The following is a 16,747-nucleotide window of genomic DNA, read 5'->3' as shown; positions in this document are numbered from 1 at the left end:
TGTCAGCTGCGCTGCCCATTGGCCACTTTGCTGAACTAACAAGCCCTCAAATCCATCCAATATGCGCAGAGATGGGCGGCAGCTCCTCACTCGGTGCCTCTCAGGAGTCTGAAGTTAAAACTCCTGCGCGCCTCTCTCCCTCAGCATGTCGACGCTCAGGATGGAAAGACGCGCGGGAGTCGCAGAGGTGCAGAGATCCTCCTGACGCGCGTTTTTTGATTACTTTTTTTTAAATCTTTTTTTTTTTCTTTTGCATTTGTTGTATTATTTTATACTGGAAAACAGCAACAGCCCAGCAGCAGTCAGTGTTTTGGATGCGAAGATGTTGCTCCGCGGACTTGTTTCCTTCTTCTGCCTTTCTGTAACAGGTATTGTTGTTTTCGCGCAGCCCGACAGCTCCGGACTATTTTACGCACTCAGATCAGAGCTCTCGGAGGACGCAATCTTGGTGGCCAACAACGGAATCCGCGTGCCTTTTGGGAGGTCGGTTTTCATCGACCCCATCAACGATCTGGTGATACAGACTCAGCCGGGAGACCAGTGCAGCGTCACCGTCCTGGATAATGATCCGCTCTCGCAGAGACTGGGACATCTCTCCCCCAAAAAGTTTCCCTGTGATTTTGGCCCCAGTGATGTGATTTATTCCCACTACGGCTCGAGGAGCCCGGCTAAAGACAGAGTGAGGCTGCAGCTCAGGTATGATGCTCAAACAGAAACTGTAATCATCCCCTTTATGATGGAGGTGGAAGTGGTTTTTACACAGCTGGAGCTACTCACCAAAAACATGCCTCTCACTGTTTATAATCTCAAAGGGATTAGTAATCCCATTGATAAGAAGATTCTAGAGTTTACTTATGATAAAGAGTTTTACAAATGTGAGGTGACAGCCTTGTGCAGCGGCAGCAGTGCACTGCCCAAATATGGAAAACTCATTAACGGAGGCGAACTTTCCACAATGATGAACTGTGATGATTTTTTACAAACTGATATCCGCTACGAGCACACATTTAATGGCAAATCTCAGAACAGAGACTATGTTCCCATGGTTGTAGAAATGCACGATAAGGAAGACAACCTGGTGAAGCAGGAGTATTTTCATCTCATGGTTCGCATCAGAGATGGAGAGGAGAACACTCCCCCCAAACCCAGCTTTGTGTCCATGATGATGATGGAGGTGAGCCAGTTTGTCATGACCGCCCTGACGCCTGAGATGCTCGCCGCTGAGGACGCAGAGTCAGACCCAGATGAGCTCATTTTCAATATCAGCACCCCCTTATCTTATGAGGAGGGGTACATTGTCAGTACAGATGACAGAAACCTCCCAATCACATCCTTCTACCAGAGAGACTTGTGGGATTTGAAAATAGCCTATGTGCCACCTTCTATGGACTCAGATACCGAGAGGATTTTTCAGCTTGAGTTTGAGGTGATAGACACGGAGGAGGCCGTTTCGGATCCGTTTGCTTTCATGATTGTCGTGAAGCCCATGAACACCCTGGCCCCGGTGGTCACGCGTAACACTGGCCAGCTGCTGTATGAGGGCCAGTCACGTCCTCTCATCAGCTCCCATAACTTAGAAATCAGCGATGAGGATAGCCTGGATGCCGTCACGGTTACGGTGGTGGAAGGGCTGCGGCACGGGCAGCTCATGGTGCTGGGATCTCCGAGGAAATTCTTCACACCTGCTGACCTTACCGCAGGGATGGTGGTCTACCAACACGACGGGAGTGACACATACAGTGACAACATTATTTTCAAGATGACAGACGGGACGAATGAGGTAGAATTCCTCTTTCCCATCACAATTGTTCCCACTGATGATGAACCACCGATTATCAATGCCAACACTGGTTTGGTCCTGTTCAAAAATCAAATGATGCCCTTATCTCCTCTCATGCTCAGCGCTGCTGACATTGACTCTGAAGACTCAACTATTAAATTTACAATGGTTCCCCCTTTTTCCACAATTGGCACAGTGCTTCTGCGGCAGTCAGATGCCCCAGAAGACCCCTCCTCTTGGAAGTTTAATGCTAAGGATGAAATGTATGAGAAAGAGGTGACAGAGTGGCATCAGAAAGATATCACAGATGGGAAGTTGTTTTACAAGCACACAGGCCCACATAACACAGACACAATCACAGATCAGTTTATATTCAGAGTACAGGATGACAATGACCCACCTAATTTGTCTGGGGATAGTGCTTTTGTAATTCGTGTTTTACCTATCGATGATGTGCCCCCTGAACTTTTCCCAGGAACAACTCTGCAGATGATTGTCAAGGAGTACAAACTCACTCACTTCAGCAAAGAAGTTTTGCGCTACACAGATTTGGATTCTGAGGATCGTGACCTTAAATATACAGTTACCCAGGTCCCAAAGGATATAGATGAAAATAACCCAGTCGTGTTTGGTTCTTTGGTTCTGACAGATCGTCCTGATACTGACGTTTCTGAGTTCACACAAGCTCAAATCAACCATCATAAGATCTCCTATGCACCTCCTGATGTTGAGCTGGGAATCACAGCTCACGTTGTGCAGTTCTGCTACACAGTTGAAGACACAGCTGGAAACAGTGCAGAGGGGGCATTCACAATCTACCTGCAACCAGTCAACAACAAACCTCCCCAGATTACAAACCTGGGCTTTGCTGTGTTTGAACGTGGCATGCACATCATCACCATCGCCGAGCTCGATGCGACAGACCTTGACACAGAGAGCGAGAAAATAACCTTTGCTCTGAGTCGGCCTCCTAAACATGGTCAGATTCAGGTGACTTTCACTGACCTGGACAAAAACGGTCTCTTTAAACTTGAGGACATTTCAGAGGGGAAGATATCATATATTCATGGTGGAGATGAGACTGTGAGTGATGAATTTCAGCTGGATGTCAGTGATGGTTTTCATATTGTGACTGTGACGGTCAAAGTTAATGTAAAACCTGTCGATGATGAAACACCAAGGATCAGACTACCTGCTGGAACAATTGGGTCCCATATGAACGTATTGGAAAACGGAGCCACGGAAATAACAACTAACGTGATTCAAGGTCATGATGATGACACAGATGACCTCCAGCTGACTTTTATTTTAGAAGATCCTCCAGTTTGGGGGGAAATTTTGGTGAAAGGAGTGCCTGCAACCGGGTTTACACAAGCTGACATAATTAATGGAGTAGTTGTTTATGCACACACTGGTGGTGAAATAGGTTTGACCTCCCAGCAGGATGGATTTAATCTAACGCTTACAGACATGTCTGATGATTGGACAGTAGGTGGCAATAAGGTCAAAGGGGTTCATGTTCGAATCACTATTCTTCCTGTTGACAATCAGGCCCCTGAGGTTGGAGTTGGAATTCAGTTCAGTGTCACTGAAGGAGAGAAATATGCCATTGGCCCTCAGCACTTGAACGCTGATGATAATGACACTCCAACGGATGATATCCTTTGCACCATCATTGTCCAGCCCACTGCAGGCTATGTGGAAAATATATCCCCCGCCCCAGGCTCAGAAAAGTCAAGGTCAGGAACAGCTATAAGTGCTTTTACCCTCAGAGACATAAGGGAAGGAAATATCTACTATGTGCAAAGCATTCACAAGGGGGTAGAACCAGTGGAGGATAGCTTCACTTTTAGGTGCTCTGACGGTATCAATTTCTCAGAGAACTATTTCTTCCCGATCATTATCATTCCAAAAAATGATGAAAAGCCTGAGATTTACTTGAGGGAAATTGTTGTGATGGAGGGAATGAACATTGTCATCGACACGCTGATTCTGAATGGAGCAGATGCCGACGTTCCACCCGAGGAGCTCGTGTTTACAGTTTCCAAACCTCCCAAACACGGTGCCATTTTAAATCAGCTATCCACGGGCTCTGTGTTGGTGACAAATTTCACTTTGGAACAGATTAGAGAGGCTTCAAGTATTATTTATGAACACGATGACTCAGAGACGACAGAGGACAGCTTTGATATCACTCTGACGGATGGAAAGTACATTGTCCAGAAAAAAGCTGTGATTATGATCATTGCTGTTGATGATGAAACCCCTAGAATGGCTATCAACGATGGCCTGGAAGTGGAAATTGGAGAGTCCAAAGAGATTAACAACAAAGTGCTTAAAGCAACAGATTTGGATTCAGTGGATATTATGCTAACATATATTATCAGGTTTGAACCTGGTCAGGGTGTCTTGCAGAGAAAAACACCATCGGGGTATCTGGAGAACATCACGCTGGGCATGAACTTCACACAAGCTGAACTCGATGCAGGACTGATATTGTACACACACAATGGACAGGAGGGCATCCGCGACTTAGTAAAATTTGATGTCACTGATGGAATTAACCCACTCATTGATCGCTACTTCTACATCACAATAGGTGGCATTGACATGGTCTTTCCAAATGTTGTTAGTAAAGGTGTGTCTCTGAGAGAAGGTGGGAGAGTGACATTAACCACAGATCTACTCAGTACTTCTGATCTTAACAGCCCTGATGAAAACTTGGTCTTTACTGTCACACAGATCCCTATAAGAGGCCATTTGGAGTGCACAGATACTCCCGGGATGCCCATTGTATCTTTTACTCAACTTCAATTGGCTGGCAGTAAGATTTTCTACATCCACACATCAGATGATGAAATAAAAATGGACAGTTTCGAGTTCGAAGTCACTGACGGTTACAACCCAGTTTTCAGAACATTTCGAATCTCTATAGTGGATGTTGATAACAAGAAACCCGTTGTGACAGTAAATGGCCTGGTTGTCACAGAAGGCCAGCTGAAGCTGATCACACCATTTGAGCTCACCGCCGAGGACCAGGACACGGATGAAAGGCTGATCAAATTCACAGTCACCCAACTGCCCGTTCACGGCAAACTGTTGTACAACCGGTCGGCGCCTGTCACCAGCTTCACGAAGCAAGACCTTGACGAAAATCTCATCAGCTACAAACACGATGGGACCGAATCCTCAGAGGACTCTTTCTCCTTTACTGTTACTGACGGCACACACACTGACTTCTATGTTTTCCCAGACACTGTGTTTGAGACGAGCCGCCCTCAGACCATGAAGATCACTATAGCAGCAATTGATAATGGCATCCCCCAGATTGTAATAAACAAAGGAGCGCCCACTTTGAAGATTTTGCCCACAGGCCTCCTGGGCTTTCCTATTAGTCCTAAGGTGCTGAAGGTGGAGGACAGGGACAGCAAACCAGCTTCTGTGGTGTTCCACATCAGCACACCACCCAAACATGGCTACATCATTAATCTTGGACACGGGAACAACTCCATCAATACATTTAGTCAAGGTAAGTGCTTAACACAATATTTATCAGTATTTTAATTAGTTGCTTTTCATAACAGACATCACTCAGTGACAACAGCTGAAAAAATAACTTTTAAACAACATAAACAAGATTGGTGGGAAAGGGTAAAATATTCAGATGGAAATTGATGAAAACAGTTTAGAGGTTTTTGCTTAAATCCACACTGCATATGCTTTCATGAATAACTGGTGCTGATTAAATTAAATCTGCTTAAGAGAATTGCCTCAATCTCTGTTCCACTCTATATTATTTATATAATCTTGCTTTTTTAATACTACAATTTTTAAAACAAAATTATAACTGTGTCTACTGCCTCAAAATGCCTCCTAACAGTTTAAAAAAAGCATTGTTAATCTGACTCTTTGGGTAATGGAAGGTTTTAATTCTAATGTGTTTGTTAGTGAAATAAATAAATACAGTACAAATCGAATCGCACGGTGTGCCATTTAAAACAAGAGATGCACAAAGTCAAAAGCTCAAATTTCACCTTAATCAGTTAGATTTAATTAATTTTCACACCCGTGCTTCTCAACTATTTTAATTTATGGAGTTATAATTATTCGTACGTGTGACAAGCTCTGACTTGGGAATTTCAATAGGTTTTTTTTTTTTTTTGCGAGCCTAATTTAGAAATGTCTTGTTCATCAAATCATAATTAGCAGACCAAAGATAGAGACTGATGTTTTGGAGACTTTCAAGATGAATAATTGAATATTGCTGCATCTCTGGGGCAATGTTCACATCTGAGGTTCTCTTTGGAGGTCTGTTAAATGAAGCGGGGCAGAAGCAGAGGATTGTGCGAAAAGGTCAGTGAAGATCTCAAAGTGACAGGATGGTATTTGAGTTGCAGTGAATTCTGATAGCCTCACCAGGTCAGGTCAGTTTGAAGCCGTTAATTGAAGTTGTGTGTGCCTTGAACGTCGGTGGCTCTCAGCAATTAAATCACTATTCACCGCCAGAGCAAGTGACGTCACTTTTTCTATAAATTTAAACACTTTTGAAACATTTATTTTTCCCTGAGTGCATGAATGTTTGCTGATATGGCAAAGAGAATGGAGACAACAATGTTGCTGATTGGGGCTTAAAGAATGTAATCATCATGCTGGGCCAATTAAGCAAGAAAGTGAGAAAAATTCACCTGCTTCCTGGTGTAAACACAGACATGTGTGGAGAACACAGAGTTGGAAAGAGCTCTTGAGACATTTCTGACAAACACTGTGTAGCCGCAGGCTTTCTAAAAGAAAAAAAAGGCACAGATGAGACAAGAGTGCAGAAAGAAAGAAAGGAGCAAAGGGAAGATGAGGAGGAAGAGAGCGCAAAAAAGGAGGTGGGTTGGGAAACGGGTTGAGGTGATGCAGGTGGCACGGGAGGAAACAAAGAGTGCGGTGGGGGTGGGAATCATGAGAGATTCGAGTTAGGAGAGCGAGCCGACTCGTCAGAAGAGTCAGTGAGGTGAAAGAGACAATCCCTTGCTCTTTATTTACTCGTCCCATTTCCAGGGCACCTCCCAGGAGGCGTTCTCTTTAAATATTGAATGAGCAGTGTGCCCCCCACCCCCCATGTTCCCAGTGTTAACTTTGTGCTTGAAAGGTCCTCGGGTTCAAGTCTGTGTCATGGGGAGGTTGCTCTTCCTGCAGCTCTGCAGAATGCTAACCTGAATGCAGAAAACCAGAATAATCTTTTTACAGGACACACATTTAGATTTTTTTAATCAGTGGAAAAGCAGCAGTCACCTGCAGGAGGAGGCGTGCTTCCTAGTCAGAAATCAGAGGTTTACACTTTAATGAACCCCCTTCCTCTGACATCTATTATTGAAAGAGATGGTTTGCAGGGGCCAAGCTCTTTCACAGTGTTGATGATTTTTTTTGCACTGTAATAGATGTTTTTGTGGGAAATGAAATAGAAAAGTACAAGCAAAGCCCTGTAATTCAGCAAAAGTTGGAGGAAACAGATGTGAAGCCACTGGAATCCTGTTGTTAACATTCCTACCTCGTCTGTCATTAAAAAGTCCAGCCTCACCTGTTTTTTTTTTCTTCTTCTTCTTTAGGGGTGTTGACTCAGGCAATCGTCAGGTTCTGGTTTAAAACGTTTTTTTTTTCTATTGGTTTAGCTTGAGCTCTGTTGGATTTTCAGTTCGCCACCTTATCGTCCTGGATTAACGGATGCATGACTTTCAGAATGATTCCTCTGGTAGGAAATTGTTCACGCTGCGTACTGATAAGTAATTGAATCAGTGTGATACGAGAGACCTGCTGTTGCTGCAGCCCTACGTTTGCAGAGTGGGACAGCTTGCCTCTTTGAACACTTATTTGACGGAGGGAGTGTTTGAACAAGCCGTAAAGCTGCAATACAACTTCAAAGTGTGTTTGAGGCTATTTCTGTAGTCAGCATGAAACATGACATGAAAAACAAGACACAAAAGTTTTTTTTTAATTTAATCTCAAAATGCAAATTTTTGTCTAAATATGACTTTAAATGTTGACAAGGACATAACTGATCCACATTCTATTTATATTTTTGGAATCAGTTTGTTTCAGTTTTTTAAGGCATCACCTCACATCCATTATTACCTTCTATTAAAGACAAGGGTGTTTTTGACCATGTATGTCTGTAGCATACGCAAAACAGTTCCTCAACAACTTTGTGAATTTGAATGAAACTCTCGGAAAGTAATCATTTTWATCTACAACTGGTTAATTTTTGGAGTCAACCTGATTCAACATGGCTGCCACAGCTTATTGATCCTAATGCCTGGTTCACACGGCAAGATTTTATAACTTCCTGTTGATTTTCAAAACCTGAGAGACTCCACACAAGATGATAAAATATGGTAGATATTTGGTCCAACAGTGTGGACCAAACCGTGACAAAGACAACCAAACTTGAAGAGATTTCCCTCACGAACATTCAGCTGCCATGAGTTCAGGGTAAATAAACATCGCTGACAAAGAAGAAGCAATGGTGACAGTTTGTGGACTAATTTTAACGGAAAAATAAAACAGAAAAGATGTCTCAGATGTTCACCGGACTCTCTGGTCAGTTTTGTCTTCTGTATTTCTCACCTCGCTTTCTGATTGGCTACACGTCACATTCAACAGGCTATGAACTTGTTTATCCTCAGGGGAACATCACTCATGCTGAGGCATCAGATCAAGACAATTGAACATGTTGAATATCCCTGATGTGAGATTTGAGCTGTCCTGGCGTCTTTCTGAGCCAACTAGATCACTCTTACACCACACATGGCAGGTGTACCTCCTAACATTATCTTTTGAGCCATCACAGTAATCAGAGAGTATCGGAACGAAAAAAWTTAGGTCARAAATCTGCATAATTATCTTGCTGTTTGAATCAGGCATTACAAACAGAAAAATAATTCTAACTCAGTCAGTTCTGCAGATATTGAGCGAAAACCTAATGTGATAGTAGCTGAGAGTTATGTCCATCACATTCTCCAAGCACGAACAGATTGAATAAGGCACACTTTTTTTTTCTTTGCAGCTGATATTGATGACCTGAACATCTGCTATGTGTTGCGGCACGAAGAAAACACCACATCTGATGTATTTCATTTCTCTGTTGAGGACAACGGTAAGATCCACAGAATTCCTTCCCGCTTCGCTGGGTCTATTGATGATTTTCTTTTTGTCTTAGTTTCTACATTTGTTCTTCGGGCTCAGAGAAGTCTTCATTCCCAAACTTGCGATTAAAATGGACTTGCTGTCAAGCATTTTGTCCCCGCTCRAAAGACAGAATCATTTTGTAAATGTGTTCCCAGCAGGTTTTATGAACAGATCAGAAAAATTGTAAATTGGCTTTTTTTTTTCCACAGTCCGATTTAATTTTATTCTTGATTTGGTTATAAAATAATATGCCACTCAAAGCACTGATGCAGAATATCAGCTCTGACATCTAGAGGTCTGTATTTTTGTGCTGAAAATGTTGCCCATAATGTTAACAGTGAGCTGATTTAAAAAAAAAAATCTCAGACACATAGAACAAAAGAATACAACCTTGTTTTTGTGATGTTTATATTAACACCCATCATTTCCACAGCTCAGTGAGCTAATGAGACACCTCTTAAAATTTGTGGATTTGGCTGCAGGACATGTCAAGTACTGTTGCAGTAAACTCTGTGCTGATGAGAGGAGGATTTTTGAGGGCTTGCTTGTGCAGATTATAACATGAAGGCCAGCACAAACTGATCCATAGTCAGTATAACAGAACTCTGCAAGGTTATTGGGTGCCAAGTGTAAAATTTAAAGTTAAAATATGTCATGTGTTTTCATTATTTAGCTCACTTAACAAGTAAAATCCTAGGTAAAATATGTCCACTAACACTCTATTGTAGCTCACTTATATTTTGATCATTTTTTTTTACTAAATGTTAAATGTTGTGTCTAAATATTAAGTCCTGAATTTAAATGTAAACATTAAATCTTAAGTATTGCAGCTAAATGATAAAGCTTACAGTTAAGAATTTCAAAATGGCTGGCAGCCTTGGCCGTTGGTGCGCGGCTTTTGTCGTGATGTCATCATAGTACTGTGACAAAAGCAAATGCTAGCGCTGCTTTAGATGATATTTAAATTTTATATTTAAAATGTTTTAATTGAAAACAACATGTATAGTACCTGTGGTCCAGTAGTTTGAAGTTCAGCTTCGACATGTGCAGCAACTGCCTGTTTGTTTTCTCATAGGGAAGCGTTAGCAGTCTTAGCAGCATTAGCTGTGTTAGCAGCATTAGTGTCATCTATTGTCCCAGGATGATGACATCACAAAAAAGCAAAGGCTGCATTCCATTCTGAAATACTTAAATGCAAATGTTTACATTTAGCCACAACTTGTGACATTTAGTAAAAAAGAGCAAATTGGAAGAAAAGTGAGCTGATTAACAATAAAATGTTAGTGGTGTTTAATTAAATTAGGATTGTACACTGAAAGTGAGCTAAATAATGAAATTGTGTTAGTAATATTTTTAACATTTTATTTGCGCCCCATACACGGCCACAAAAATGCTTTGACTTAAAAAGATATAAGTTAATTTTCTATTGCCCACAAGTCATGAAAAGCATGTGTGAGTGTGTTTGTTTGTCAGACTGTTTCTTGTGTACTACTGTGCATTGCATGAACCAATGGATGGATTTTAATTAAAACACTACAACTGAAATAAAATAATAGTATTTTCAAGGTTCAATCAAAGTGCCTACAACTTTAATCTAAATCTCTGCCATGAACAGCAGTAGGTGAAATGCATTTATTTAAGAAATGATAGGCTTTTAAATTCATGTGTGTTCATGCAGGCTTGTTTTTTTATCTGAGGCATTTATTTCCTGACAAATTTGTTTTTTACAGAGCATTTGTGATTCAGAAGTTAGTGAGTAAGAAGTAAAATAATGTTTAAATTATGTTGTTGGACAATAAATTAACAAACGTGTTTCAGTACAAAATTACTGCAAATCATATAAGCTTGACAAAAAAAACATTTAAAACATAAAGGCAAATAGATCTTAAGTACAGTAGATTATATAAATTCAAATTCTCTTTTGATTTGATCATCTAAATACCAAAATATGCGATATCTTTATTGTTCTCAAAAGATTTTTTTTTCGCGTTTTGTCCGTGGAGGCCTTCGCAACAAAGAAAAATTATGATTACTTATGTAGGAAGCAAGGCAATAAAAGTTAATGAGCGAATAAGAGTGCTTAATCAATTTATTGCAAATTCCTACAACAAATGCTTCCATATAATTTTCACTCTGTGGTTCACTGAAACAAGTAATAACTCAAAGCTGCAGCCGCATTTTTACGTTTTAGAAAACTTTATGGTTTTGAAATGCAAAATCTTCTATTCTTTTGTCTTCTCTTAAATAATTCAGTCACACTCCACATGCTTCTTACTTAGACAGAAAAATACAGGTTGAACAAAATTTCTTAGTTCCTACTTAAAATGACTAAATTCTGGAGAAAATGGAGTCATGCAGACCATCTGTTTCTATGCAGTTATCCCTTTAAATTTATAGTCAAAAGACCATCTTAGTGAATCACAGGATGAGAGAGCAGTTTAGATTTTTAAATTAAGTCAAGTTTTATGGTTTAACATTATTCTTGAGTAAAATTGGGATGTCGAAGTCCTGCTCAGCTGAAATTTTTACTAACATTCAAAATTTAGATCTGTGATCCTATCTGAAATGAGGAACTGTATTCTGCACATTTTTTGTCTAAAATTAATCTTTTCTTTATGTAAATTATTCCCACTACAGAGACACTTTGCAGAAGTTCACTTAAAAGAAAGTGCTAGGCCATATTTTTATTCTTAATTGATTGACTAATTGATTGTCCATGTTCTTGTYATATGCTTGGATGTTTTTTTCCTCCTTTCTCTGCTTGTGGCAACATTTTAGTTCAACTTAAAAGGCTTGGGGCTTTTAAGAGAAACTGCTTGAAGTACATGAGTTTTTATTTTATTTATTTTTTCTCTCTCATTGGCTTCTTTTAATTTCCACAAGCACTGAAGTGAAAAGAAATTGAATCTGGATGCAAAACGTGAAGGAAAAAAACTCGAAGGAAATGTAAAAAAATGTATCGTTAACATTCAGTTTTACAACTTGTGAGTTGCAGTGGCACACATCACTACAGCTATCAGAGGAAGTAAACATTATACATAAAAAATGAATGTAGTTGTAGGTGGGTTTTTTTCTTTTGTGATAAAAAGCAGAGTTTAGGCACTAATTCCACACTTGTGCTGACAATCTCACACATGCGTGCACAGGCTAAAGACGGAGGGGATGCTGCAGGCTAAAGGGACGGTCAGGCCTCCGGCACAAAGAGGTGTTTGATATTTAAGAGCCCAGGCTGCATTGTGGGTAATGAGAGCTCTGCACATCTGAGAGAGCTCTGAGGGAGCCACTGGTAATTATGTGGCCCTATTTCGAGCTCATCTACACAGGAAGAGTGACAGGAAGAAAAACTTCTCTCACAGGTTAGGACCAGCTCGGTTCTCTGTTGTCGGCTCTAATCGACTGGAGTTCAACCCTGGATTTATTTATTTATTTATTTATTTATTTATTTAGACCTTGGGATGTTCATGAACTTCACAAATTTTGGTCAAAAGAAAGAAAGATTCTCATTATACCAGTCATGAGGACTTTCATTATTAGATTAGATTAGATTAGATTAGATATAACTTTACTGATTTATTTGAACAATTCTTAGAAAGAAAGTAGGTTATTAGTAATTATTAATAATAATCATTTGATCTGTGAGTTATTTTCTTGAATAGTAGAACAAATGCTTTTTCAGCATTTACACTTTTCCTGGTTTTAATAGGTTTTCTTGCAATTTGCTTATTTTTGCTATTTCAGCCATTCATATATTATATAATCAAAACATTCAGCTTATTCAGAGGATGAGTGCTGTGACATTAGATTTTTATGACTTTTATAACGTTTCAAAATATTTAACATGATTTACAATTATGTAGAATAATAAAACAATACTGTTAATTTTACTTTTAGCCTTTTGATTCTGTTAGCTTTTAGCTACCATTCTGCTACATTTAGGTATGTTTTTCAACCTTTAGCTTTTGCTTTGCTGTTTGCTACTTTTAATTTTTAGCCTTTTCTACATTTAAATATTATGTTACTTCTAGATTTTAACCATTTTTAAATGTTTTTAAATTATTTTAGCTTTTCTCCCTTTTTTGTTTTGCTTCTTTTAGATTTGACAGCTACAAATATGTGTTTTCAATAACTCCCAGCAAAACCAACATTTGAACACATTTATGAAATTGAAAGAATTATAGTCATTTTGGTGTTTTTAAGGTCACTTAGCTGTGGTGGCCATTTTCAGTTGGATTATGTTCAAAGGAAACTTTGTTGTAGAGGTWCATTGTATTTATTACTCCCTGAAAATCATAAAATCTGTGTAGTGGTTTACAACAGTGGTTTCCAACCTTTTTAGACTTGTGTAACCCCTGAGCCATTTTGTCATACCACTAATACATATTCAGTCGAACGTAATGATGATTCTCCAAAACTATAATGTACTACAGATGATTGTTAAATGAAAATGATTTATTTAACCTCCTAGAACATTTAATTCTCAGGCATTTAATTTTTTAATTAAAATTAAACATAAAGATAAAAATGTTGCCTTGAAATAAGTATTCAAATAAATAAACCAGGTAATGGCAGGTGCAAAAAACCAACAGCATCCAAAATACATTGTACTGTCCAAATTATGTCAGAAACTTACCCAAATGAGCAAATTCCATGAGATTTCACCTTTTATACTGGATTCCATTTTGTGTTAATTCAGTGATTCCGAATGCAGTTTCCGCATTGMAGAAATGATGGCCCTACATATCTTAGTCCTATTTTTATTTATATTTTTTACACGCCTGGGAAATATTTCCATGGACCCCCTGTGATATGCTTGCGTACCCCTGGTTGGGAATCACTGCATTAGTCAAAGTGAAGGGGTAAATGAACTGTCCAAGTTCCTGAAAGTGCTGGGATGTTTCAGGGCTTTAGACAGTGTGAAGGACCAAAGGAACTGTCGAAGGTCCTGAAAGTGTTGGAATAGTTCAGAACTTTAGACAATGTGAAGGACCGAAGGAACTGTCCAAGGTCCTGAGAAGGCTGGGATGTTTCGGGGCTTTAGACAGTGTTAAGGACCGAAGGAACTGTCCAAGGTCCTTAAAGTGCTGGAATGTTTTAGGACTTTAGACAGTGTGAAGGACTAAAGGAACTGTCCAAGTTCGTGAAAGTGCTGGGATGTTTCAGGGCTTTAGACAGTGTAAAGGCCTAAAGGAACTGTCCAAGGTCCTGAAAGTGCTGGGATGTTTCAGGGCTTTAGACAGTGTGAAGGACTAAAGGAACTGTCCAAGGTCCTGAAAGTGCTGGGATGTTTCAGTACTTTAGACAGTTTGAAGGACCAAAAGAAATGTCCAAGGTCCTGAAAGTGCTAGAATAGTTCAGAACTTGAAAAAATTTGAAGGACCGAAGGAACTGTCCAAGGTCCTGAAAGTGCTGGAATGTTTCAGGGCATTAGACAGTGTTAAGGAATGAGTGAACTGTCCAAGGTCCTGAAAGTGCTGGAATGTTTCCGGGCTTTAGACATTGTGAAGCCCTGAATGAACTTTCCAAGGTCCTGAAAGTGCTAGAATAGTTTTGAACTTTAAAAAAATTGAAGGACCGAACGAACTGTCCAAGGTCCTGAATGTGCCAGAATGTTTCAGGACATTAAACAGTGTTAAGGACTGAAAAAAACTGTCCAAGGTCCTGAAAGTGCTGGAATGTTTCAGGGCATTAGACAGTGTGAAGGACCAAAGGAACTGTCCAAGGTCCTGAAAGTACTGGAATAGTTCAGAACTTTAGACAATGTTAAGGACTGAAGGAACTATCCAAGGTCCTGAGTGTGCCAGAATATTTCAGGGCTTTAGACATTGTTAAGGACTGAAGGAACTGTCCAAGGTCCTGAAAGTGCTGGGATGTTTCAGTACTTTAGACAGTGTGAAGGACCAAAGGAACTGTCGAAGGTCCTGAAAGTGCTAGAATAGTTCAGAATTTGAAAAAAAAATTGAAGGACCGAAGGAACTGTCCAAGGTCCTGAAAGTGCTGGAATGTTTCAGGGCATTAGACAGTGTTATGTAATGAATGAACTGTCAAAGGTCCTGAAAGTACTGGAATAGTTCAGAACTTTAGACAATGTGAATGACCGAAGGAACTGTCTATGGTCCTGAGAGTGCCATAATGATTCAAGACTTTAGACAGTGTTAAGGACTGAAGGAACTGTCCAAGGTCCTGAAAGTGCTGGAATGTTTCCGGGCTTTAGACATTGTGAAGCACTGAAGGAACTTTCCAAGGTCCTGAAAGTGCTGGGATGTTTCAGGGCTTTAGACAATGTGAAGGACTAAAGGAACTGTCCAAGGTCCTGAGATTGCTGGAATGTTTCAGGGCTTTAGACAGTGTAAAGGACCAAAGGAACTGTCYAAGTTCCTGAAAGAGCTGGGATGTTTCAGAACTTTAGACAGTGTGAAGGACTAAAGGAACTTTCCAAGGTCCTGAGAGGGCTGGGATGTTTCAGGACTTTAGATATCATTCAGGACTGAAGGAAATGTCCAAGGTCCTGAAAGTGCTGGATTATTTCAGGACTTTTAAAGACTCAAGGAATTGTCCAAGGTCCTGAAAGTGCTGGATTGTTTCAGGGATTTAGACATTGGTAAAGAGTGAAGGAATTGTCCAAAGTCCTGAAAGTGCTGGAATGTTTCAGGGCATTAGACATTGTTAAGCACTGAATGAACTTTCCAAGGTCCTGAAAGAGCTAGCATGTTTCAGGGCTTTAGATAATGTGAAGGACTGAAGGAACTGTCCAAGGTCCTGAGAGTGCTGGAATGTTTCAGGGCTTTAGAAAGTGTTACGGACTGAAGGAACTGTCCAATGTCCTGAAAGTGCTGGAATGTTTCAGAACTTTAGACAATGTGATGGACCGAAGGAACTGTCCAAGTTCCTGAGAGGGGTGGGATTTTCCAGGGCTTTTGACATTGGTAAGGACTGAAGGAACTGTCCAAGGTCCTTAAAGTGCTGGAATGTTTCAGGGCTTTACACGGTGTTAAGGACTGAAGGAACTGTGCAAGTTCCTGAAAGAGCTGGGATATTACAGAACTTTAGGCAATGTGAAGGACTAAAGGAACTGTCCAAGTTCCTGAAAGTGCTGGAATGTTACAGGACTTTAGAAAATTTGAAGGACAGAAGGAACTGTCCAAGGTCCTGAAAGTGCTGGATAGTTTCAGGGCTTAAGACATTGGGAAGGACTGAAGGAACTGTCAAATGTCCTTAAACTGCTGGAATGTTTCAGGGCTTTAGACAATGTGAAGGACTGAAGGAACTGTCCAAGGTCCTGAAAGTGCTGGAATAGTTCAGAACTTTAGAGAATTTAAGGACCAAAGGAACTGTCCAATGTCCTGAGTGTGCCAGAATGTTTCAGGACTTTAGACAGTGTTAAGGACTGAAGGAACTATCCAAGGTCCTCAAAGTCCTGGAATGTTTCAGGGCATTAGACAGTGTTAAGGACAGAAGGAACTGTCCAAGGTCCTAAAAGTGCTGGGATGTTTCAGGGCTTTAGACAGTGTGAAGGACTAAAAGAACTGTCCAAGGTCCTGAAAGTGCTGGAATATTTCAGAAATTTAGACAATATGAAGAACCAAAGGAACTGTCCAAGTTTCTGAGAGGGCTAGGATGTTTCAGGGATTTACACACTGTTAAGGACTGAAGGAACTGTCCAAGGTCCTGAAAGAGCTGGAATGTTTCAGGACTTTAGATATCATTCAGGACTGAAGGAACTGTCCAAGGTCCTGAAAGAGTTGGATTGTTTCAGGAGTTTAGATATTGGTAAAGACTGAAGGAACTGTCCAAGGTCCT

At 40.3% G+C, this 16,747-nt stretch overlaps 1 protein-coding gene across 1 annotated transcript in view; it reads left to right on the top strand.

Moving 5' to 3' along the window:
* Positions 1–237: 237 nt before the first annotated feature.
* The window catches only part of LOC106514148 (FRAS1 related extracellular matrix 2), a gene marked incomplete at its 5' end in the record, with an annotated part of 90,770 nt that continues 74,260 nt past the window's right edge, over positions 238–16,747 (top strand). The window contains 2 exon segments of the mRNA XM_014003277.1: positions 238–5,309; positions 8,829–8,918. Coding sequence (XP_013858731.1) covers positions 323–5,309; positions 8,829–8,918 — 5,077 coding nt within the window.

Source organism: Austrofundulus limnaeus, unplaced genomic scaffold (genome assembly GCF_001266775.1).
Source record: "Austrofundulus limnaeus strain Quisiro unplaced genomic scaffold, Austrofundulus_limnaeus-1.0 Scaffold17, whole genome shotgun sequence".
Lineage (NCBI taxonomy): Eukaryota > Metazoa > Chordata > Actinopteri > Cyprinodontiformes > Rivulidae > Austrofundulus > Austrofundulus limnaeus.
Note: the sequence above shows the minus strand (reverse complement) of the source record. Positions and strands in the feature narration are given on the sequence as shown.